Genomic DNA, 26,553 nt, shown 5'->3' on the forward strand with positions numbered 1-26,553 from the left:
AGGCTTTGCCTATCTTTTACTGTCTCTGGCACAACTAGAGTATCAGTTTGGGTTCTGGGCTATGCTTTGAGTGGCAAAGATTACTAAGTAAATTCTGAGAGAATAATCAATGTGGTGAGGTACGAGAAGGCACCTATCTATGAAGTGTTTTAGTTAACTCCAAAGGCATAGCCTTCTGGAAAGGCCTGTCTTATATTAGAGGATCTAGATTTCATCTGTATGCTTCCAGCTGATGAAACTACCAGAAAAGGGTAGACTCCATGGGTGACAGATTTGAGATAATGTTGAATAAATCCAAGGACAATATAAGGGAACTCCAAAAAGTTAGTAGTAAATTAAAGTTAACAGATTTTATTTTGGTGCAAAAGTCTTTGAATAGATTTGTAGTTTTTTTCATAATACAGTTTTTCCAAGAACTTTTTGAAGTCACTCTTGTATTTGTGGAAAGTCTACTGTGGGATTCCTTTTGGAATCCCAAGTGGATGTGTCCAGCTGTCAGCAATACGGTGTGAGAGCACAGTTGCAGGTTTCTTTCTTGTAGCATGATGCAGAACCAAGACTGGCTAATTTGTCATGTGTCTTATACTGTTTGCAAATTATGAGCCAGGTTAATTGCCATTTGGTGGAGGACTGAAAAGAAAAGTCTTGGTTTTGGTTTAGAATAGTCTTAAAACAACAGCTTCTCATCTGGTAATGCTTATTAGCACAGGGCACAAAGCTCTCTGAACACCTCTTTTATAGTCTGACCTAGTTTCTTTACCTGGTAACTTTAAAATTTAATTAATATACTAATCAACTTATCTATGAGAAAGTGAGCTCACTTACATCTCCTGGTTCACTCCCCAAACGCCTAAAATGGCCAGGGGGCTAGAATCAAGGGCTGAGAGCTGAATGCAAGTCTCCCAAGCCAGTGGCAGGAACCCACACCTCCCTTACCACCTCCTGGGGTCTGCATTAGCAGGAAGCTAGAGCCAGAAGCTGGAATCCCATGGCTGTCATAACTGGCATCCTAACTACTAGTCCAGACTCCCCCCGTACCTGATGATGTCTCGTGGAGCCCTGATTCTTGTCTTCAGCTCTACTAGACATGTGCATTAGCAACAGCAAAAATGCTATAGAGTGGACTCCTTGCATAACCCCTGACTTTGTGTGTGGTCTTGGCTGTTAGACTTCACCTCTCCTTTCTAGAATACAGTGGAGATACTAATAGTTGCCGTTTTGATAAGGTTCTGGTGAAAATTAGGAGCTGATGCATGTGAGCATACTTGGCAGTTAAGTATGGTACTCCGTGAGTTGTGAGTTTTATTTAGTTCCTAAGAGTTCTAGGTCTGAAAGTCTATACTCACTCATATGAAAAGAAGGCTTTTCCTCACAACACAATGTATATTTAAGGAAAGATGTGTGTATGCCTGAAGATAAAGACACGGGAACACTGTTTTGGGGAAAGTGAGATTAGTGTTTTTAAAAGTTTCATTTGTCTAGATTTATGTTATTTGTTCAAGTAATACTAAGGTTCTTGTGAAACTGCAAAGTCTTTAACAAAAAAAGGATGATGATTTTCTTAGATCTCATACCCTTCTAGTCCTATTTCCGGCACTACATTGTGTGGTCCAGATTCTTAGCTTATATTGTATGGAGTAAAAAGTAGAATATATTTTACAATAAAATGGAGACATTGCTTTTAGTTGTTGCAGCATTCATTTTTGGAAAAGTATTCTTTTTCTGTTATTTTTAATGGAGTCAGAGATGATAAGTTGTTTAAATATTTTCATTTGATGTGAAGATACTTCAGAAATTATGGAATCAAAAGATATGTTTATTTTGGTACAAAAATTTTTGGAATCTATGCATATGTAGTTTTTTTCATAAAACTCATTTTCCAAGAACTATTGAAATGTCCTTGTATGTGATTTTGACAATGTTAGGTCAATTTGTTTTTGTCTTCTTCTTCTTCTTTTTTTTTTTTTTTTTTTTTTTTTTTTGAGTTTACTGACAAAAATCCAAGACAGACATCCCTAGAACAAAGGATAATTAACTGGTTTGAACATCAATTAAGAACAACCTTCCAAGGTTGTTTATAAAATTTTGCAGCATGGTTGGTCCAAGAAACCAAGTCAGGCTTTAACTGATCTGGTGCTACTTTTACTAATCCTTTTTATTAGTTTTCTGTTCACGATTTGGGATTGTTCTGTCAAGATCAGAGATTGAAAACTAAAAAGGCAAATGTCTATTGTCATGATTTTTGGGGGGAGAGAATTTTTTGTTCAGAGCTCTCTTTTAGCATATGTAAAATAGATGTACAGGGGCCAGCACTGTGGCACAGTGGGTTTAAGCTCTGGCCTGCGGCACCAGCATCCCATATTGGCATCTGTTCTAGTCCTGGCCACTCCTCTTCTGATCCAGCTCTCTCCTATGGCCTGGGAAAACAGTAGAAGATGGCCCAACTCCTTGGGCCCCTGCATCCTCTTAGGAGACTTGGAGGGAGCTCTTGGCTCCTGGCTTTGGATCAGCTCGGCTCTGGCTTGTTTTGCCCATTTGGTGGGTGAGCCAGTGGATGGTGGACTTTTCTCTCTGTCTCTACCTCTCTCTAACTCTGTCTTTCAAATAAATAAAAATAATAAATCTTTAAAAAATATATGTACAGTTAGATCTAAGTATGAATAAGTTATTTAGTAAATCTGATATCAGAATTAGGGAGTAAATTAGCATTATTCAGGAATTTACTTTCAAATACCTAAGAATAGTCATAGCAAATATGTTCAGTGGCCGGCGCTGCGGCTCAATAGGCTAATCCTCCACCTAGCAGCGCCAGCACTCCGGGTTCTAGTCCCGGTCGGGGCGCCGGATTCTGTCCCGGTTGCCCCTCTTCCAGGCCAGCTCTCTGCTGTGGCCCGGGAAGGCAGTGGAGGATGGCCCAAGTACTTGGGCCCTGCACCCCATGGGAGACCAGGAGAAGTACCTGGCTCCTGCCTTCAGATCAGTGCAGTGCGCTGGCCGCAGCACGCCGACCGCGGTGGCCATTGGAAGATGAACCAACGGCAAAGGAAGACCTTTCTCTCTGTCTTTCTCTCACTATCCACTCTGCCTGGTTAAAAAAAAAAAAATGTTCAGGACTTTTATTAAAAAAAAGGAAAACGATAATTTAAAATACAATAGTCAAGACACACACACACACACATATATACACATATAGTACTTGAAAGGCATAGTTACAGAGAGGGAGAGAGAGATCCTACGTGGTCTCTCATTTGGTTCATTGACCAAATTGCCTCAACTACCAGGGCTTGGCCAGGCTGAAGCCAGGAGCTTGGAGGTCCATAAGGGTCTTCCACATGGGTAGCCATTGTTCAAGTTATTGGGCCATCATCTACTGCTTTCCCAGGGACGTTAGCAGGTAGCTGGATTGGAAGAGGAGCAGCTAGGCCTTGAATCAGTGCTCAGATGGGATGCCAGCATTGCAGATGGTAACTTAACCTCCTACTGTTCCACAACACTGGCCCTCATACCATCCATTTTGATTCGAAGGTTCAATGTTGGAAAGATGTCAGAACCTAAAAATTACCCTATGAAAACACTAGCAGGTACATAGGCAGAAATTGACAGATTTTAAAATTGATATAGAAATACAAAGGAATAAGATTTAAAAAAAATCTTGAAGAAGAATATATGTGGAAGAATTACAGATTGAATTATTAAGACACTGTAAACCTGTAGTAATTAAGATAGTGCGGCATTGGTGTGGGACTAGACGAACTGACTAATGAGACTGTCTGAGGAATGTGGATACTGACCCACGGATATTCAGTCATGGGGTTTAAGACAAAGGTTGTCACTACAGTGCAGTTGGGACAGGCGGGCCTTCCGTAAGCAGTACTGTGTCAGTGAGGTGTCTATAAGGAAAAGCTGTATCTTGACCCTTATCTGACATGACATACAAAAATTGATTCTGGGTGGATTTGGGATCTAAATGTAAGAATTACAGCATTAAACCTTCTAGATAATGCAGGAGAATATATCACAGCACCAAAGAGGTCCTCAGCAGGACTCCAAGAGTGCTAGCCATAACATAAAAATCGATAAATTTTGATTCATTAAAAGTAAGAATTTCTTTTTATGGGAAGATACCCTTATGAGAGTGAATAGATGACGCATCAAACAGAAGATGATACAGCATATAGGCATATAAAAGGATTCATATCCAAATTGATAAAGGAGAAATCATCAAGAACCAATAAAAGCATTAATAATAAATAGATAACTGAATAAGAATATTGGCAAGATTGAACAGATACTCCACAAAACTGGGTATTCATAAATCCAGTGAATAATACAGAAAGGGCTCAGTATCTGTTTCACCCCTGGGAAACGTGAATTAAAACCACAAGTAATACCACTGCATACCCACCCAAATGCTGAAACAGAAATGGTGGAAAGTGCTTCCAAGGATGGGAAGTGTTCACAGTTCTCATGCAGCAGTTGGAAACTGGTCAGCCCTTTTAGAGAATGAGTGCCCGTGAAGTACCGTGATGAGCATGTATATATCCTTAGAGTCTGCAGTTCTGCTCATGGGCGTAAATGTGGCAGACAGGCATAGATGTCTGTGAGAATTCTTCCTTAAAACCTGGGAGGTGCCCACAGGGATAAATTATCCTCTGTCTACAGAACGGAGTAGTGCAGGGTCCCAAAGGTGCTCCACAGCTGTCCGTCACAGCGTGGATGTGTCTGGCAGGCGTGACGCTGGGCAAAGAACCAGAGACACAGAGTAGAATATGTTGCACAGTTACATTTCTTTGAGGCACAAAAGCATTCTAAACTGCAGTCTCTGTTAGAAGACAGCAGACAGCATAGTGGGTGTTCGGGAAGTAGTCTCTGGAAGGGAATGCGTATGAGACTGAGTTGGAGTGGTTGTGCCCTGCTACTTTACGTAGGTGCTGCTTACATGGACTTGTTCAGTTGTAAAATTCACCCCATTGTATTGTTGATATGCATTCCTTTATGCCTGTATGTAACACTTCAATATTTTTTTTTTAAGATTTATTTATTTGAAAGACACAGTGACAGATTGAGTTGGAGATAAAGAGGGAGACATTCACTGGTTCAGTCCACAAATGGCTGCAACGGCCAGGGTTGGACCAGCATGGAACCAGGAATCAGGAACTGATGCTGGGTCTCCCATGTGGGTGTCAGGAACCCAAGGACTTGAGTCGTCGTCTGCTGCCTCTCCAGGTGCATTAGTAGGGAGCTGAATCAGAAGAGGAGCAGCCAGGACACGTACTGGCATTCTGACGTGGGATGCAGGCATTGCAAGCTGTGGCTTAACCTGCTGCACCACAAAAGCCGCCCACAACACAGAGTTTTAGAAATTGACCTCAGGATGTCATAATCTCATCTCCTTGGTCTCTGTTAAGGGGCTCCTGCCTCAGTGGACAGAGTGTTTGAGTCACTGAGCCTGGGTACTCCTTTTGTAGGGTGTAACAGGGTACTGCTGCCGACAGTGGACTTCTACTGACTTGTCATTTCTCACAGTCTTTCTCCAGACAGAGGCTAAGGTCAAGTTTATCCTCACTAATTACTGTCACATTCCCAGACCATTCACCGAAGTGCCTGTGACCATTTCTTTTGTTGTAGAAAAAGAGGGTATTTACTCTTGGGGAAAAGAAAGCGTAAAATTTACTCTTGGTATTGTTGAAATGGTAATTTTTATTCCACTCCATTACCTGGGAACATCAGTTGCCATTTAAGGCCTCTTCTTTTTTCTCATCTGTATAAACTGTGAGTCAGTGTTGAGCAAACTGCACTGTACTGAGTTCAGTGTTTGTATTGCACAGTTTTTGGTTTTAATCATTTCCTTATGTTCTTGGTGTTTGCATAGCTCATAGGTCAATACAAAAAAAGTCATTAGTTGATAGTTACAGTTTCCTATAAAAATATTTATTTTTCCATTTTAGGTGATCAAAAATGGGGAGAAAAGTAAGCAGAATCCGTCTTGCTTCTGAACCCAGTATAATTCACTTTCTGCAGATTTCTTGGGAGAAAACAGTGGGATCTGGATTTGTTATCCTACTTACTGATGGTCAGTCGGCATGGACTGGGACAGGTAATGTTGAAGCAGAATTTTTAAAGAAAATTTAATGTGCTGTTTTTCAGTCCTCAATGATTCCTCAGATTGAAGTATTTAGTAAATATCGGGTAAAACTGACATTACCTTTTGAAATGTTTCCCTAAAGTTTATTACTTGGAAGGCCCACCTTCCACATACAAGTGCCTGGGACCGAGTCTTGGCACTGCTCCAGATTCAGGCTTCCTGCAGTAGTGTACCCTGGGAGGCAGCAGAGGACAGAGTAAGTACCTGGGTCCTTGCTGCTCTATGAGAGACCTGGATTGAGTTCTTGGCTAGTAGATTCTGCCTGGCTTAGTCCTGGGTACTGTGGGCGCTTGAGAAGTAAACTAGTGAATGGAAGATCTCTGTCTCTCCCTCTCTCTCTGACTTTCAATAAATAAATAAAGATTAAAAAAATGATAAACTGCACTGTGAAATTTTCTTTCGGAAATGTTATAAATTATATAGCATAGTCAAATTTAATTTATACTTCCAGGCTTTAAAAAGTATTTATCTGAGACACACAGCACCCACACACACACACATACACACACACACACACATACACACCTATATCGATATCGATATCAATATCTATATCAATATCTATATCTATATCTATATCTATATCTATATCTATATCTATATCTATATCTATATCTAACTCCCATCTGCTGATTCACTCCCCAAATGCCTGCAAAAGCCAGAACTGGGCTGAGGCTGGGGCTAGGCACTGGGAACATGTTCTAGTTGTCCTATGGCTAGGCACGGGGAACATGTTCTAGTTGTCCTGTGGCTAGGCACGGGGAACATGTTCTAGTTGTCCTATGGCTAGGCACGGGGAACATGTTCTAGTTGTCCTATGGCTAGGCACGGGGAACATGTTCTAGTTGTCCTATGGCTAGGCACGGGGAACATGTTCTAGTTGTCCTATGGCTAGGCACGGGGAACATGTTCTAGTTGTCCTATGGCTAGGCACGGGGAACATGTTCTAGTTGTCCTATGGCTAGGCACGGGGAACATGTTCTAGTTGTCCTATGGCTAGGCACGGGGAACATGTTCTAGTTGTCCTATGGCTAGGCACGGGGAACATGTTCTAGTTGTCCTATGGCAAGGCACGGGGAACATGTTCTAGTTGTCCTATGGCTAGGCACTGGGAACATGTTCTAGTTGTCCTATGTAGATGGGAGGAACATGTTCTAGTTGTCCTATGTAGATGGGAGGAACTCAGTTTCTTGAGCCATTACTGTCACCTGCCAGGGTCTTGAATTAGCAGGCAGCTGAAGCCAGGATCTCGAGCCAGGAATCAAACCCTGGTTCTCCAGCATAAGACACGGGAACCAGTAAGCATCTGCTCCTCACAGGTTTTTCGATTTGATTATTTGTGACAGAGAACAAGTACATTTGAGATGGGATTACTGTAAAATACAGAAACTTCAAAGGTACTGTTTCCAGGACTTACTATGGAATGCAATTAAGCTGTACATGAAATTTATTTTTATTTTTATTTTTATATTTATTTGAAAGGTAGTTATGGAAAGAGAGAGAGAAATGTCTTCCGTCCACTGGTTAACTCTCCAAATGGCCACAAAGACCAGGGCTGGGCCAGGCCGAAGCCAGGAGCCAGTGGCTTCTTCCAGGTCTCCCACGTGAGTGCCGAGACCCTTGTACCTGGGCCAATCTCTGCTGCCTTCCCAGGTGCTTCAGCAGTGTCGCTCCCCCTCTTGGTGGAGGAAGGACACCAAACCCTGCCTAGGCTTCATATCCGAGTCACGGCACCATTATGTCGCTCCCTGTCTTCGTGGAGGAACGACACAGGACCCTGCGCTGTTCTTTTGTCTGCTCGGCCCTTCCCGGGTTTGCTGCTGGTTCTTCCCGGGTTAGCTACCGACCCTTCCACCTCCGTGGAAGGGCGGTTCCCCCTGCCACTTTCCCCACTTCCGCGGGGGAGCGGCACACCGCCGGCCGGCTCTCTCGGGGGCTGCACAGGTGTTCCTTCAGATAGATGTTCCTCTTAGATGTTCCTGGTGCATGTTGTCTCTCTCCTCCTTTATAGTCCTCTTCCGCCAATCCCAACTCGGCTGCCCACACGCCGAGTACGCTGCTCTCCTCCAATCAGGAGCAGGATCAGCTCCTGGAGGTCATCACTCAAGTTGGCAAGAGGCAGCTGCGTAGAAGCTGTTTTCTCCTCTCCCAGCGCCATATTGTGGGAGAGCAGATGCATAGAATAAGTCTTAATTCCAGTAACTTAGTCTAGTCGGAGTTGCTCCCAGTTGCTCCCCACAAGCAGGGAGCTGGATGGGGAGTGCAGCAGCTGGGACTGACCTGGTGCCCGTATGGATGCCAGCACTGCAGGCGGTGGCTTAACCTGCTACACCACAAGGCCAACCCCTAAGCTGAAAACTTCCATGTAGGAGAACTCAGTTGTTGGTTGGTTGGTACAGATCAGGTGTGTAGCTCTGTGCCTGTTGCAGAAGGGACGTGGCAGCTCTTGTTCTAGTCTGAAGACGTGCATTGGGCTCAAACCTACGGTATTGAGTAAAGCTGGTCTTTGGGGAGAGAGGAGCAGTCTGACGGCACTGCCAGGGAGGCGGGTCTTGGGTGGCATGGTGGCTTGCGTGTAAGCAGTACTGTGTTTATCACTTGGGTATTTCTAGCTGGCAGATGGTGAGTTTGGAATAGTAAGTCATGGTCAGATGGTCTTGAGGAGCTTCCGGACCCTTCATTACCAGAGGAAGAGGTTACTTTCTGGTCTGCTCAGTGAGCCTCCTTTCCCAAGGCAAACTCATAGTAGTGTATTGTTAAAATTGTCTTATCATCAAAGTTTAGGGGAGAATAATAATCTAACTTTCCATCAGAAATTTAACTTTACACTTACAGAACACTTGGGTTATGTCCTATACAGTGGGCTGGCAGTTCTCTTTCCTCTTTTTTTTTTTTTTTTTAAAGATTTATTTATTGAGAGAGAGATTGTCTGTTTGTTGGTTCACTACCCGAATGGCTGCAACAGCCAGGGCTGGGCTAGGCCACAGCCAGGAGCCAGGGACTCCACCCATGTCTCCCACATGGATGTCACAGGCCCAGGCGCTTCCGCAGGGGACTGGATTAGAAGTGAGCACTGGGAGTCAAAACGGAACCCATATGGGCTTCTGGTGCCATTAGTCTTGCCTGATCTACTGTGCCACAGTTAATGCTATCAACATGAGTGTTGTTTGTCTGGATCCTAGGGATATACATGGAGAGGGGGAGACCCATGCGATCTGTCCATCACTTGTTCGGATCTAGACAAACACTAGGACATGGCACGCTCAGTGAATGCTTTTTGATTGGAAGAGTAGAATAATGTCTCAAATAAATAAAACCAGTTACGAACAAGAACTGTTCATTTTAGAGTTTGCATGGTTTTGAATAGAAACTCCAGTTTCATATTTCTTTAATGCTGACATTAATCACAAATGTACTACATTCTACCATTTGTTTTCCAGTTAATGGGATTTAGTGTGACAAAAATTTGATACCAAACTTGTGCATTCTTTTGTGGCTTGTTAACATTTTGGCTTCTAGTAGTGAACAAGCTTTCAAACAGAAATCACTATATGGTCATTTTATTTTGAAAGATCTCTAATACAGTTTGATATCTCACATATGCTTATGCCTTTCATTATTCATTCCTCTTTTCTTGTTTAAACATCAGGTATAAAGTATTAAAGCAAATAACATATGTCCATGTTTAGTTAAGTCATTACATAAAAAGTAATTTGGTGCTTTACAGATAGACAATAATGTGAGTAAGAACATTGAAACAATTAAATAATTGAAACATGAAAATGAATTTCCTTCCTATACCTCATCCTGTTTTTTCGTGCAGCTTTTTGATTGCTGCAACCTTCAATTTGGATAATTTTTTTTTCTTTTCAGCTTAGTGAAATTAAAAGGATGTGGGGTTCCTTTTAACCTCCCACACACTGAACTCACCGATTTCTTTCCCATTAGCAATGCTTTATCTAATGAGTGATTTGTGGGTCTAATTTTCATGTGGCCTGTCATCACTTCAGTATTACAGAGGGTTCTCTCAAAGGGTTAAATTGCAAAGTGGGGTAATGATCAATGACTGTTATGAAAATTGCTGTCGGAAGTAAGGAACTTATCCGCCTCTTGAGATTATTGAAAAATAAATTAAACTCTTAATTATTTTATCATTAAACAGTTAGTTGTACTTAGAATTGTCCTATACATAGATAGGTATTTGCTGACCTGTATGGAAATAATGTGACAGCTCACTGGAAGAAGGATCTTTAATAAATGAGGCAGTCCAGTGGGTTGAGGATGTGATACTGGTAAGACTGCTGTGTTGGCAAAGCTGCCGTGACCTGAGCTCTGGCGGAACCTGAGGAGGGTGCAGTCTTTGGCTCACATTATGCAGGCGTCTTCTTTTGTTCCCAGGTCTTCATGCACCCTCACGCTGAGTTAGTGCGATGCTTTCTGGGCCCAGGCTGAAAGTAGTTCCTAGTTTTTGGTTATGTTGGCCTGCTCACCTTTCACGCCTTATTATGAATGGTTCAGCTGCATTCTTGCTGAATTTCATTATTTCCATTGCTTTTATTCCTGGGCACTGATATTTTATGGACATGAATGCTTGCAGCTGTGCTTCTTCCATATGTTCTTAGCCACAAAATCCAAAACTGATGACCAAGTCCTTGTTCCAGGGTTGAAGTTCTGAATAGACAGGTTTTGACATTCACGTTTACAGGAAGTATCCAAATACATTTTTTTAGAATTGATAAATTAATTTGTTACATAACTTAAAACAGGTAGTTTAAGTAGAAAGATAGATTCATTTTATTTGTTTTTCTATCTGAAAAATTAGATTTTGTATGGTAAGAAGCATAGCCTCCATAAAGGGAGGAGCCAAGGGGATAACTAAGGTGGGATCTAAGATGGCGTCTGCAACATTCAGATGTTCACACTTGAAGGCTCCACAAGACGGACATTTTTGTCTCTGACAACTGATATCTGTTGTTTCCCGCATTCCTAGAATAAATAAATAATGCCTGCACATCCATAGCCAATATTTTTTGTATATTAAATGAAGGAATTCTGGTTGAGTATTTTCAGATAGGTGTGTTTTCACTCTTAAGAAATTTAGACTGCATCTAACAGATTTGTTAGCAGTAGATACTGAGTCATCTTTTGTGTTTTCTTCTAAGATTCTGTGTAGCTTAATTAAAGAAAACTTCCGGAGATTTTTTTTCTCATTTCTCTGTGAAATAATGTGTAACTTTTTAGTATATGTGCTGCCGAAGCGAGCACTAATGTGTAACTTTTTAAACGGTGCAGGGTAGGCATTTTGTGTAGTGGTTAAGTCACTACTTGGGACAGCTACATCCCATATCGGAGTCCCTGGCTTAAGTCCTGATTACTTGGCGTCTAGTACCGCTTCCTGTTAGTGTGTTCCCTGGGAGGCAGCAGATGACGACTCAAGAATTTGGTCCCTGACATGAACCTGGGGTACCTGGATGAGTTCTGGACTCAAACCTTCGGTGTCGTTTTTGTGGGCATTTGGGAGTGAACCAGTGAATGGAAGATCTCTTTCCTCCCTCTCTCTTTCTGCCTTTCTAAATGAATACAAATAAATAAAAATTCAAAAAATAGTGCAAATGTATTATTAGGAGATTGTCTAGGAAGTACGTGGCCTTCTTGTTTTTTGAGCAGGGTTACAGCTTGCTTGAAAGGTCATAGGTTTGATAGTGATGATCATATTAAACATGAATGTGCTTTAGAGACAGAAAATAGTGAAAGTGCTTTAGAAGCTGTAAAATCCTGAAGGAATATAACGTGTTTTTAGTTTTACCTCCGTCAAATGTTCCACTGCAGATAAAAATCATATTTCATCATCAGGGCTTTGTAATAAAAAGAAACTGGCCAGGGTCATTCTGAGATCCTCATTTTCTCTCCAGGGACTTCCAGATACCTGCAACCATCCTGATCTAAGGGATGGGAAGGTGTACTGTATTGTAGGGATTCTTTAATCAAGATTCCTGGTATCCCATGTTTTTCAAAATCATGGCAGGTAATAATTCAGCCATTGTCCCAATTCTCTACCTCATCTCAAACCAGTTTTTTCACTTAACAACTCAATGATCTCAAACCATTTCGTTGTCTCTCAGTCTCAGTTTTCTGTGTTACAAAATGAAAATTATATATTTAAGTGATGAATAAAATAGGCAAATGCTACCCGCAAGTATAAAAATATGAGTACAGAACTGTATGGGTCTTTCAGCATGGTCATAGCCTAAACTGGCGGAGGAAATCACCACACTGCACACACATTCCAAACAAATGTTAGATTAAATCTTGTCATTTTAGGATTTTTGAAAAATATTTATTTCTTTGTTTGAAAGGCAGAGTGTCAAAGACAGAGGCAGGGGCGAAGAGAGAGAGATCTTCTAGGCACTGGTTCACTCTCCCCAAATGCCCAAACAGCAGGCGTAGACCAGGCCCAGGCCTGGAACTGGAGAACCTGGGTTTCTGATGTTGGTGGCAGACGTAAGTGCTGGAGTCATCCCCTGGTACCTCTCTGGTGCGTTGGCAGGGAGATGGATTGGAAGAGTTGCCAGACTCAACCGCAGACAGTCTGATACGGCATGTTGCAGGTTGAGAACCTGTGCTGCTACACCCACCTGTAAGTCTTGGACTTCCGTACATTTGGAAGCAAACAGATGCGCGGATAACATTGTCACTTTTGAGTGTAGGTTAGGGAAACTTCAGATGCCACGTTTGAAGAGATGTTAACAATCCAACTGTTGACAGTGACTTAAGTTCAGTTATAGATTCATGTAGTATCTGAACTCAGTGCATGTCTGTGTGACTGAGTGCAATGGTTGAGCCATGGTGGAATGTTAGGGCTCCAGACTTCTTCAGGAGTTAAACAAGGAGCTCTCACTGTAAAGAAAAGAGCCTGGAAGAGTTATGCTGATAATGAAATAATATTAACAATACCGTTCCCTCACTTGGGGTGCAGCATAAAATCTGACCATGAATGAACAAAAATCCCCCAAGATCATAATCCCAAGCTTCTATTATGTATGGGTAGGAGTTTAAAATTGAGTGCTTTGCCTCAATTATAAACAGTAAGTTAAGAAATTAACTTTCAAAACTGTCTAGAACTGATAAAACCCATAAAACTCCAAGAAAGACCAAGTATGCTACCCTTAAGACTGCTTCTACCCACACCCTTACCTCTGTGGGGAGAGGGGAGAGCAGGGCTAAACATTACAAGCATGAGAAGAAACAGATTGGAAGGAGAACACATCAGCAGAAAGAAGAAACAGAATACAGAAGGTTAGGCCTCTGCCTGCAGTGCGGACATCCTAGGTGGGCACCTGCTCAAGTGCCTGCCGCTCTACCTCTGATCCAGCTCCTTGCTAATGCACCTGGGAAAGCAGTGGAAGATGGCCCAACTGCTTGGGCCCCTGCACCCATGTGAGAGACCCAGAAGAAGCTCCTGGCTTTGGCCTGGCCTACCCGAGCTATTTTGGCCATTTGGGGAGTGAACCAGCGATGGAAGATTGATCTCTCCCTCTCTCACCCCCCACTCCCTCTTTTATCTCTGCCTTTCAAATAAATAAGTAAATAAATTAAAAAAAAAAAAAGAATACTCCAAGAAAGCATATAATGATCTTAAATACATTTTAAACATTCAGATATTTGCAAATAGTTTCTTTGGCTAGACAATTTTTCACTTAAAGACTTCTAACTAATGTTTCCTATTAGTTTCTGAAACAGAGATTACCCAGGAAGCTGATGACATGGCCATGGAAAAAGAAAAGTATGTCGATGAACTGAAGAGAGCCCTGGTGTCTGAAGCAGGGCCAGCCGATGCATACAAGTTTAATTTTTCTCAAGAGTCCTGTCATTTCTCCTTTGAGAAAAAGCTGAAAGATGTCTCAGTAAGTAAAACTTTCCTTAGTGTCGTGAGTGGTAAGAAGACCACTAGTATGGAATTATGTTTAATATTTAAGTAATTAGCACGTTATTCCCAGTAGACTGAAAAGTACTTGGTTTCCAGCGTGGAAGCTGAGTCCCAGTTAAAGTCATTAAGTGCTTTACATTACTGAACTGTGAAAAATCGCCATTGGAAAATGTCTGTTTACAATGTTTACCTGACAATTACATGGATGAACAATTTCGAACAAAATAGAAGCAGAAGTATTAGGCCACTGTGACAAGTTTGTTTTTTTTTTTTTTAAAGTAAGTTTGGGTAGATACTAATTTTAAGAAAGAAAATAATATATTTACCTTTGGATATTTAATAATTACATCTTATTTTCTCCCTTATTCCACTGTATTTGGAATTACAAAATGGTATACTTAAGTATTAGAATATAATTAGGCATCAAAGGTACTTTATGTCATCACATTTAGAAATGCTAAAGTAGAAAGGAAGAATTTCAGTCCAGGCTCTCCAAAGCTTATATGCTTTGCAGACAAGATCTGCTGCTCATTCTGTTCACTTCCTGCACCAATTCAGATTAAGGGGTGGTTTATTTGTTTAAAACTGTCATGCTTTTGTTTGGATATTTTACTTCAGTTGGTTAGAGAGTAAATGGTTTGTATTTTTGACAGTGGCATGTCAGAAACACATGAGAGTTATAATATAAGAAAGAGAGGGAGATCTTTACAACATAAAGATTACAGAAAAATGATATATTGAGAGTGATTTGTATGTGTGTGTGTGTGTCTGAGAGAGAGAGAGAGAGAGAGAGAGAGAGAGAGAGAGAGAGACTGCGCACAGTAACATGCACTGGTTCACTCCCCAAATGCTCAAGATGATCAAGTCTGGGCTGAGGCCGTTACTGAAGCTGGACTGGGAACTCAACTCAGGACTCCTGTGTGGGTGACAGGATCCCCGTGACTTGAGCCATCAGTGCTACTGGCCAGAGTTCTTAGTAGCAGGAATTAAACCCAGGTACTCCAGTGTAGGATGTGGACATCTTAAATGCTGTGTCAAACCCCAAGTTACTGAGAATTTGTGTTGGAGCTAAACTAAAAATTCTTTAAAAACTGCCTCTTCAGAATGATGAAAGAGATTTTGTCAGAGAAATATTCCAAGAAACATGTAGAATTCTTATTTTCAACTACAGATGATCAGATAGAGTATAATACAAATGAGTGGCTTTAGTAATTTCTATTTCTACTTATACTTTTTCTAATTAGCAAGCAGTTTATGTAAATTTCAATATACCGTGATCCTGAAGATGCTAATTTAAAATCAATGAAGTAGGAAGGTTTTAAGTAGCTACTAACATTTTGTAAAATTTATTACAAGCATTCTTTTCTGGGGCCCAAGATCGATTAGACATTATACCCTACAGAACTGCCGTCTGTTCTAGTATTTTGAAATAGATGTTGTCAGATTGGGAGTGATACCATGTCCCATTCAGCAAGCTTTTGTGTGTGACAGTTAGCATTAGTTTGTGCAGTAACCCTTGGTTTTCATCTGTTTTCTATAAATTGATGCATAATACATTCCATGTTTTTGAGGTACCTGTCAGAAAGCTGAAACTTTTTAAATATTTATTAAAAGTGAATAAACTTAGCCGGCGCCGTGGCTCAATAGGCTAATCCTCCGCCTTGCGGCGCCGGCACACCGGGTTCTAGTCCCGGTCAGGGCGCCGGATTCTGTCCCGGTTGCCCCTCTTCCAGGCCAGCTCTCTGCTATGGCCAGGGAGTGCAGTGGAGGATGGCCCAGGTGCTTGGGCCCTGCACCCCATGGGAGACCAGGAAAAGCACCTGGATCCTGGCTCCTGCCATCGGATCAGCGCGGTGCGCCGGCTGCAGTGGCGGCCATTGGAGGGTGAACCAACGGCAAAAAGGAAGACCTTTCTCTCTGTCTCTCTCTCACACTGTCCACTCTGCCTGTCAAAAAAAAAAAAAAAAAAAAAAAAAAAAAAAAAAAGTGAATAAACTTTATTTTTGTGCAGTTTTGGGCTTACAGAAAACTGAGTGGGAAGAAAGTAGATATTTGCCATATACAGTCTTTCCCAACCCATGCATAACTGCCCAGCAGCAATGTTTTTGAAGAAGTCATCAGTTTTAATTAAGTACATCTATTTTTATAATAGTTCATTTAACCTTTATAATTTTTTCATTCTTTGTTGATTTTACTGGATAATTTCTTTCTAATCTCTTAAATTGTTAATATTAACTGGATTTGTAATTTTCTTCACATTATTTATTTTTAATTGACATGCAAAAAATTGTACAGATTTATGGAGTACCATGTGATGTTTCAATATGGGTATAAATCTTATAACATTCAAATCAATTCAAAGAAATCTATGAGCACTTATCATTTCTTTTTTTTTTAATCTTTTTTTTAATTTTTTTAAATTTTTTGACAGGCAGAGTGGACAGTGAGAGAGAGAGACAGAGAGAAAGGTCTTTTGCCGTTGGTTCACACTCCAACGGCCTCCGTGGCCGGCGCGCTGCGGCCGGCGCACCACGCTGATCCGATGGCAGGAGCCAGGTGCTTCTCCTGGTCTCCCATGGGGTGCAGGGCCCAAGCACCTGGGCCATCCTCCACTGCACTCCCTGGCCACAGCAGAAAGCGGTCCTGGAAGAGGGGCAACCAGGACAGAATCCAGCGCCCCGACCGGGACTAGAACCCTGTGTGCCGGTGCCGCAAGGCAGAGGATTAGCCTAGTGAACTGCAGCGCCGGCCCAACTTATCATTTCTTTATGGTGAAAACTTTAAAAATCATGTTGTGTAACTTTTTCTTTTTTAAAAAAATGCATGCTGCATTATCATTGTAGTCACCCTACTACACAACAGAAAACCAGACCTACTTTTTCCTAACACATACAACCTAGGATGTGTTAATCTCCCTTTCCCCATCCCTCCTACCTGACATGTCTTTGCCTTGGTGAAGTCGGGTTTGGGTCCTGTGGTGGTTACGGCTGGAGCTCTTGCCATGGCTGGCATTACATCTGGGTTTGCAATTTGTGTAAAGAAAGAACTCCGAGTCGTTACAGTGCGTGACTTTTATAGTTGGCTCGGCATGTGTTGGTATCGAATACTGATGGTAATCCTGAAAGACTTCTTAACAACTTGAAACTGATCAGCTTTATCAGAGACAGGACCTTGAACGACTACCTTTTCAACAGGTTTTCACAGGAAATGGAAGCAAGCTTAAGGATTCCCAGTCATGCACAGTGTGTTTGTTCCAAGAATGTCTTAAGGCCATAGACTGAAGTTTAGATAGCTGGCTCTGTATTCATTCATTCATTTATTCTGTTATGAGAAAAGAAACACTATTCTTTTTTTTCTTTGTCTTTTTAAAATTTTATTTAAGTTATACATTTCATGTGTTTCATATATACAGATTTAGGAACAAAGGAACATAGACTACTCTTTGAACAGTTTGACAAGGAGGAGTTTATTCCTGGCACAGCTTACTGGAGAGATAGTTTTGGGTATTTAAATGAGGTAAATCCATTCAATGATATGGTCAGCATCGTGGACACAGCTGAAAAATCACAAATTTTCTGGCGAAAGTGCCATGGGAGTCTTCCCACACTCCGGATGTGATCTGCGTGCTGGTTTCAGAGTGGCCATATCTTATAAATTCATCTGCTGGCAAGAGCTCTGTGGACAATTGGAAACATAGCAGGAGCTTTTTAAAACTAATTGTGCTTGGAAGACCTAAAAATTGAACAGGAGTTTGCAATCGTCTGCTTGATGATACAGACAGACATCTGATGGTTGCCAGAATGACCTCCTAACCTCTGAAGAAGGAAAAGACTGAGGAAGATTTCGACTCGGAAAGCAGAGTTCTGTTGGCTCCCGACGTGAAGTTGCTGTCATGTGGCCAAGGGCGCGTTCCGTGTGTTCTGAGCACACTTGCAATCAGACTCACTCCTCTGAGGGTCTGGGTGTCTGGGCATTGGTTCAACAGCTGTGATAGGTCTCGTGTGTCGAAGATAACTGCCCAATTTGGACATTTCAACATCCCTGCCATATAAGCATTGTTTAAATTTGGACCAAATTCTCTTTTCCGGTTCCTTTTTGTTTAGAAAAAGGATATAACCACTGCTTTTTTACATTAAAAGAATTGCTTCTTTTGAATTGTTTTGTTTGAGTGGAAAAATTGTCACTTTCTGATGCAGTGAAATGTTTTTAATGTATAACTTATCTATCGAGGTTTATACTCATTTTTTGGAGGGGGAATAGGTCCACATAAAATATGTGATTCCTGTGGTGCTCCAGATGCCCAAAATTTCATATTTTTTTCCAGTTGTAATTTTTTTGAATAACCTACTCATTTCCGCTGCTCAATGTTTAGTTAACATTGAGTGCCCAGCTCGACGCTAGCTCTGTCTCTCTGTGCCTAAGAAGCCCTGTGCCTTCCCTGCCTTGGTGCTCTTGAGCCAGCAGTAGCTGGCTCTGGCCATCAGCGTGGTCTAGTGCTAGGTTTTGGGACTTGTTTCTCCACCAGGTGTACTGTCAGTCATGCAGGAAGCATTCACGTAGTTTATGTCACTGTTTTGCCTCTACCTGTGCAAGTCTGCTGATGCTGCAGTCTATACTGTGTGATGCCAATAACACATCTTCATAATGCATTCTTCCTGCATTATAAAAGATTTGTTTGTTTGAAAGGCAGAGTGTCAGAGATCTACCATCTGCTTTTTCACTCTCCAAGTGACCCAAATGCCCACAGCTGGGAAGATGTCAGGAGCCAGCAACGTGGAACTCTGTCGGTGTTTCCTATGGTTCCAAGTACTTGAGCCATCTTCTGCTGCTTTCTCAGGTGCGTTGGCAGGTTGCTGGATTGGAACTGAATCCACAGAGACTGGAACTGGCTCTCCCACATGGGACACTGGTGTCACAAGCAGTGGGTTAATCCTCCCCGCCACTGTGCTGGCCCCTCTTATTATTTTGTCTGTTTATTTTCTGCTCTCTTATTCACTCTGCTTTTTTAAGACAGACGTTCATTCATGGACAATAAAAAAGACTTTTGATAAAATTAACCTTGTGCTTATCATTTAACTTAGTTGTGATTAAATTCTTGTCTGTACAGATGTAAAGTAATTTCTTAGATTCATTCCAGGTCAGCTAACAAACAGTTGTGTATTTTTAAAAGTAGCCCTCTTGAAGGATAGCCATGAGGTCTCAAGGAAAATGAAACATGATTTCTGTGTGCGTGGATGCACTTGCCATGAAATAGTGGATTGGGATATAATTTGGGCTGAAAATATGGCTGCTTAAAAACCATGGAGGTTCGTTTTGCTCTCAAGTAAGCAGGTGCATGGGCCATCTTGGATGTACGTGATGACTTTTAGATGTCGGAGACTCGGGCTTCCTTGATCATGGTGCTTTCTCACTTTTCACGGTAGCCATGTTTTAATCTCATATGTACAAAGGCTTCTCTAGACTCATTCATTTTGCTCACCTTTTAGGCAGTAGGACTCAGTTTAAGAGAAAGAAAAGAACGGGTGTCTTTACATTTAAGGCCATCACATCTGAATTGCATCCTTCCCTTTTGCTCAGACTCCATTGTGCAGACCTTAGTCACATGGCCTCATCTAGCTGCAAGGGAATCATTGAAATGTGTATCTTCAGCCATGACTAGCGCATAGAATTTTCCATTTCTGTAGCTAGAGGGGAAGTTGGGTATTGAGGGATAGCTAAGCAGTCTTTGGACATTCAGGAAAGAATGAGGCATTTGTCATTCAGAAGGGCTCATGTTTACTGTTGCAGTGGTATTTCTCCAATGCTTTCATTACAATTATTTGTTTCAGTGTATTTTGGTTTGAAAGTGCCACATCACATAGCTATGTACTGGCTACTCTGTATCTCAACATATGTTGCAATTATTGTGTGTTTATTTATTTATTTATGTGGAAAATTCATTCCAGTTCAAACAGCCTTCTTACATTTATTCAACTTACATTTCTCAGATGTATGAAAATGAGGTAAAATAAGTTAGCCAAAAACACCAGGCAGCACTGTTTTTAAAGACAGCAGTCTAGAATCCTATATTATTGCCATGTGTCCCTGTGGTTTGGAGGACTCTGAATTCAAAGGGCCATTTCCAGATGAAATATCAGAATTGTAGCATTTATTGTGGTGCTCTGCCAAAGACTTTGTCAAGAACAATAATGACTTTCAGGTTTGTGGGAGTCTGGGTTGCAAACCTTTTGTTTGATTCTCTGAAAAAGAAACCAAAATATTCTTTATTTCGATGATAAAAGCATTTGTGTACAAGTGCCATTTTATACTAAATGCTTTACAATTTCCTTACTGTTTTGGACTGTGGAAACTAAATCAGTAACATAAGTTGAATAAAAGTCTTTTGCAAAGACTATTTTCTAGGTAAGCCACTGAAGGGACTTTAGAATTGCTCCTTTACAAACAAAATTATTAATTTTAAATTATACCCTTTTGTGTTTGCAGACTCATTTTTCTTCTGTCATATCACCGTGCTTTGATTTAACAATGGTTTCATCTAGGAAATATCTCAGTTGTGAAATCATAATTGTCTGTTACTCTGTGAGTGTTCAGGAATAAAGCAACGTGGGCACAGAAGTAGGAAGTAGCTCATCATTCTAGCACCGTTTGTTGGATTGTCACTGCATTCTCTTTGCTCTCTGTTTAGATTTAATTAACTATGTGTCTTTGGATCTACATTTGAACTCTGTGCTGCTCCACTGATGGGTTTATCTCTGTGCCAACCTCAGACTGTCTTGATTTTTAGGCTTATATTAAGACTTGGAATCAGATATTTTAAGTCCTTCAACTTTGTTCCTTTTCTAAGTTGCTTTGCATATCCTTTGTCCTTCAGAGATTTTAATGGGATCTAGAATTTGTCAGTTTCAACAGGACTACAGGGATTTTTGTTGAGAATGCATTGTATCCATTGAATTGTCATCCCAACAATGTTGAGTCTTTCTAAAACATTTTGCAGAAGATTTATTTATTGTATTTGAAAGACAGAATCACACACACACACACACACACACACAGGAGGGGGGTGGAATCTTCCATTCTCTGGTGTACTCCCCAAATGGCTGCCAGGGCAGGACCAGACTAATGCCAGGAGCCAGGAACTCCATCTATTCGAGTGACAGGGGCCGAAGGACTTGAGGCATCATCTGCTGCCTTCTCAGATACATTAGCAGGAAGCTTGATCAGAAGCACTGAGCCAGGACTCTTGAAAAAGATTTATTTATTTAGTTAAAAGTCAGTTAGAGAGAGACAGAGACAGACAGGGAGATCTTCTGTCCATTGCTTCATTCCTCAAGAAGGCTGAGATGGCCAGTGCTTGGCCAGTTGGAAGCCAGGAGTTTCATCTGGCTCCCAAGTAGGTGGCAGGGGCACTAACACTTGGGCCATCTTCTGCTTTTCCCAGGCCACTAGCAGCGAGCTGGATTTCAGGGCTCTACAGGCACTTTGGTAAGGGATGCTGGCATCTCACGTAGCCCCTTAACCTGCTGTGCAACCGTGCCAGTCCCTAATGTAGGATTTTCTGACCAATACAAAGTACATTACTCTGTGTAGTTCAGTGTTTCACAACTAGGGGAAATGTGGCATGGTCGGGGGCATTTAGTGATGTCTAGAGATGGTTTTAATTGTTCTGTTCTGTGGAAGCTACTGCTGTCCAGTGGGTGCTGCTCAGTGCCCGCCAGTGCACTGGACAGGCTTCCATACAACAAATGTCAAGGAGCCGAGGGCTAGCACTTCAGTTGTGTGTCTGTTTGATAACTCAGCAATTATGGACTTTTCAAAATGCAATCCTGCCTTCGGATCAGCGCAATGCACCGGCTGCAGCGTGCCGACTGCGGCGGCCATTGGAGGGTGAACCAACAGCAAAAGGAAGACCTTTCTGTCTGTCTCTCTCTCTCACTGTCCACTCTGCCTGTCAAAAAATAAATAAAAAATTTAAAAAAATATGCAATTCTTATACATTTTGTGTCATGGGTCACTTGGAGGTCGTGAACCTGAAACCTTCTTTCTTTCCCTCATGTAGGCATTTTAGGTTCTAAATTTCCTCCAGGCACAGTTAAGGCTAGATTCCACAAATGTTTAGAACGTTGTGTTTTTGAAACTATCTTCTATTTCCCTTTGGTTTCCATTTATATCCTTACATTTTACAGCAATGTGTAGCTTAGTTTTTATTTTGCTTTTGGATGTTTCAGACATCGTTCTGTCAGTGGTTTTTAATTTAGTTCTGTGTTGTTGGAAAACCTTCTATGACCTGAAATCTTTTAAACATACCCCAATTTTGATTGTGGCCCTAAATACGGTCTGCCTCTTTCAGGTTCTGTGTGCACTGGAAAGAAATATTTGTTCTACTCAAGATTAATTAAATCAAGGTGGTCGATGCTGTTATTTGAGTTTTCTATGTTCTTGCGTGTTCTCTGCTTCTACAAATAAATGAGAATGTGTTAAAATCTGCAACCGCAATCATGTAACTGTTTACTTTTCCGTGAAGTAATATCAGATATTCCATCATGTGTTTTGAATCTTTGTTATTAGTTGTAAAACGTTAAGCTTTGCCATATCCTTTTAATGAGTTGACCCATTTTATCATTATGAAAGGACTGATTTTTTAAAATATTCTTTGATCTAAGTTCTATTTTATTAGATATTAGTACTACTCCAGCTTTTCTTTGCTCGGCACTAGTGTAATATATCTTTTCCTATCCTTTGCTTTCAACTGTTTTTTTATGTTTAAAATTTTAAAAGAAGTATATAATTGAGTCTTTCTTAATCTAATCTGGCAGTTTTAATTTTTGATTTTAGGCCATTTACATGTTATTTAATTATTGATAATGGTAGCTTTAAAATCTCTGCTCTTCCTTGCTTGGTCATGGTGAGTGTGTGTGGTGGTGACCAGGAGGGTGCTAGTGCAGGGTAAACATGGGTGATAAGGCTATGCCCACGACTTCCAGAGCCACAGCACACGCCAGGAGCAGGAGGGCCTCTACCTTATCTACTTAGGGCTGAGATAGTGGACAGAGTTCCCCTTCTGCATTTTGTTGTTCTTCTCTTCTTTGTCGTCATCCTCGTCCTCCTCCTCCTCTTCCTCCTCATCTCTTCCTCCTCTTCCTCCTTTTTTTTTTTGTTTTAAACAGAATCATTTGTTTATTTGAAAGACTTCCTGGGAGGGAGGAACAGAGATAGAGAGCGATCTTCCATCCCCTAGAGAGGAGGGGTGGGAGAGATAGATTCATAGATAGATAGATAGATAGATAGATATTTTCCATCCCTTGCTACAGTCCCCAAATGACTGTAGTAGTGCCAGGCCAGGCGGAATCCAGGAATTGATGGGAAATTCATGTCATGAATAAATTCTGCATGTCTTTAAAATTTTTAGCACCAAAATCAACATGTTTTAATTCTGTTTTCTACATACTTTTTAAAGTACCCTTGTAGATTAGTTGCTAATTTTGCCCTTGCAGAAGCTTCTAAAAGTTGAGAACTTTTTTGCCTTCCTAACACTGTTCAGATGGCATAGTCTTCTAGATACCGTGTTCTTTCAAAACACGTAAGACATTTATGCTCAGAAATGAATGATCAGGACACCTGAGTAAGTAGTTGTGATGCTTCTCATTGTTTACTTTTGTTTTGGACTTTCTGTCTTCCTGTAACTTTCTAGCTTTAAGAAAACCAGCTGGGGCAGGCGTTGTGGCTTAGCAGGTAAAGCCACCACCTGCTGTGCGTGCATCCCATATGGGTGTTGATTCATGTCCCAGCTGCTCCATTTCGGTCCAACTCCCTGCTAATGCACCTGGAAAAGGAGTGGAAGATGGCCCAAGTGCCTGGACCCCTGCCATCCATGTGGGAGACCCAGATGGAGTTCCTGGTTCCTGGCTTCAGCCTGGTCCAGCCCTGGCTGTTGCAGCCTTCTGGGGAGTGAATCAGAAGATGGAAGATCTGTCTCTGTCTGTCCCATTCTCTCTGTATCTCTGCCTTTCAAGTAACTAAATCTTTAAAAAAAAAAAAAAAAAAAAAAAAGAAAAGAAAAAGAAAAGCCATTATAGTCATTAAGTTACCATCATTTGAAATTAAATCTGTTAATGATAAAGCGTGTAAGGTGATTCTGTTTCTTTGATAGTTTCAAATGGGAGTTTCAGTTTTTCAGAATTCTTTTAGGTCACCTGCATTTATAATACTGATTAAATTACTGCAAGAAACAATTTTTTACTTAATCCTTTTTTTTAAAGGTTTATTTTATTTATTTGAAAGTTACAGAGAGAGGTAGAGCCAGAGAGAAGTCTTCCATTCCATTGGTTCGCTCCCCAGATGAGTGCACTGGCCAGATCTGAGCTGATCTGAAGCCAGGAACTTCTTCTGGGTCTCCCACGTGGCTGTAGAGGCCCAAGAAGTTGGGCCATGTGCTACTGCTTTCCCTGGCCACAGCGGAGAGCTGGATCGGAAGTGGAGCAGCTGAGACTGGGACTGGCGCCCATAGGGATGCTGGCACTGCAGGCTGAGGCTTCAATCCACTGTGCCATAGTGCCAGCCCCTAAATTAGTCTTGTAAAATCTACTTCTGAAATCATGAAGACCTGTAGTCTTCATTCTAAGTTTAATTGAATTATGTTCAGTTATTTGTTTTCTTAAATATGCATTTCTTTTTTATCTAAAGGAAATGTTTATTATGAAATTCTGTCAAGAATCAGACCCACAAGACCTGGAGATCTACTGTGTATGATGGAAACTGTAGGAAGCAATACTGTACTACATATAATGCAGTTTGGATCTGGTATATTCTTACCACATGTACACAGAAAGGCAACTGTGCTGTGATGGACATGTTAATTGGCTTTGTTATATTTATTTCACCTTGTAAACACTTTCCAAGTTATACTTCTTAAATGCATCCCTCAAAATTAGGTTTTCATTTATTACCATCCAAAATTATAAATACACACCAATTGAGACAATCATTGGGATCTAAAACCTTTTAAAGATTTATTTTATTTTACCTTATTTCATGTTATGTGAAAAGCAGAGTGATAGAGACAGAGGGAGAGAAATAAAAAGACATTCCATCCCCTAGCACACTCCCTAAATGGCTGCAACAGCCGGGGCTGGGCCAGGCTGAACCCAGAAGCCTGAAACTCCATTTGGGTTCCCCACATGTGTATAAGGGGCCCAAATACCTGGGCCATCATTAACTGCCTTTCCAGGGACAGTAGTTGGGGGCTGGATCTGACTTGGAGCAGTCAGAACTTGAACCAACAGCTCTCAGGTAGGATCTGGTATTTGGGGGTGATAATTTAATCCCCTGCAGCACAATGTCAGCCTATCTGAAACATTTTAGGGGGCTGACACTGTGGCATAGCAGGTAAAGCCACTGCCTGCAGTGCCAACATCCCATATGGGCACTGGTTCGATTCCCAGGCTATTGTCCTAGGAAAGCACTGGAAGGTGGCCCAAGTACTTGGGTCCCTGAACCCATGTGGGAAACCTGGAAGAAGCTCCTGGCTCCTGGCTTTGAATTGGCACAGCTCTGGGCATTGTGGCCATCTGGGGAGTGAACCAGAGGATAGAAGACTGACTCTCTACCTCTCTCCCTCTCTGTCTCTCTCTCCCTCCCACTCCTTTTCCCTCTCCCTCTCTCTCCCTCTGTCCCCCTCTGTCCCTGTAACTCTACCTTTCAAATAAATATTTAAAACATTTTAGGACTATCTGAACTTTGATGATGATGATGATGATGACACATAATTCTATGTTAGTAGGAGAAATGTATAAAGTAGTTGCTAATTAAATTGACATTAAAATGCATATTTTGTATATGAATGTCTAACAGAAGGCTTCACTCATGTTAAATTACTCATGTAGTTTAATAATTGCTCTGAGATGTTTTGGTTGGTGAGATTGGAGGGGATCCAGTATAGTGTGACTATCTGTACAAGAAATACTGGATTTAGGCAGTTTACAGGAGGAACTATAAAAATACTGCTCAAATTAGAGTCACCTCTCAGTGTTCACAGCTGGGGCTGGGGGCAGATATTGAGAGAGAGTTCCTATCTGCATCCCTGATGCACAGAACAGTTGGAGCTGGACCAGGCTGGAGGTAGGAGCCAGAACCCATTCTCGGTCTCTCAGGTGGGTGTCAGGAAGCAAGAAGCCAAGCTACCTGGGCCATCACCTGCTGCCTCCCAGGATGCACACCATTAGCAGGAAACCGGAGTCAGCAGTGGAGGTGTGACTGAAACCCAACATGCCAATACGGGATGTGGTGTCGTGGATACCATGTGAAATGCTCACCCGTTTTCTTTTAAAAAAATCTTTTAAAAATATTTTTGATGAACATGTAATACTTGTATAATTGTATTGGGTAATGCTATGATATTTGCAAACATATGCCTAGTATTCACTCATCAAACCAGACAACTAGCAACTACCCTTTCCATTTCTTTATCTTTTCATTACGTATGGAA

General features: G+C 41.4%; 1 protein-coding gene across 21 annotated transcripts in view; it reads left to right on the top strand.

Moving 5' to 3' along the window:
• The window catches only part of XRCC4 (X-ray repair cross complementing 4), a 286,024-nt gene that overhangs the window by 34,799 nt on the left and 224,672 nt on the right, over window positions 1-26,553 (top strand). For 19 of the 21 annotated variants that reach the window (XM_070056390.2, XM_070056397.2, XM_089312973.1 and 16 more), the window contains 2 exons: window positions 5,949-6,097; window positions 13,874-14,049. In XM_070056390.2, the coding sequence (XP_069912491.2) occupies window positions 5,959-6,097; window positions 13,874-14,049 (315 nt within the window). In that variant the 5' untranslated portion in view covers window positions 5,949-5,958. The remainder of the gene's footprint in view (window positions 1-5,948; window positions 6,098-13,873; window positions 14,050-26,553) is intronic. The other 2 variants (XM_089312986.1, XM_089312985.1) reach the window with 1 other exon arrangement.

Source organism: Oryctolagus cuniculus, chromosome 14, assembly GCF_051225735.1.
Source record: "Oryctolagus cuniculus isolate XC-2025 breed Fujian yellow rabbit chromosome 14, ASM5122573v1, whole genome shotgun sequence".
Classification (NCBI taxonomy): Eukaryota; Metazoa; Chordata; class Mammalia; order Lagomorpha; family Leporidae; genus Oryctolagus; species Oryctolagus cuniculus.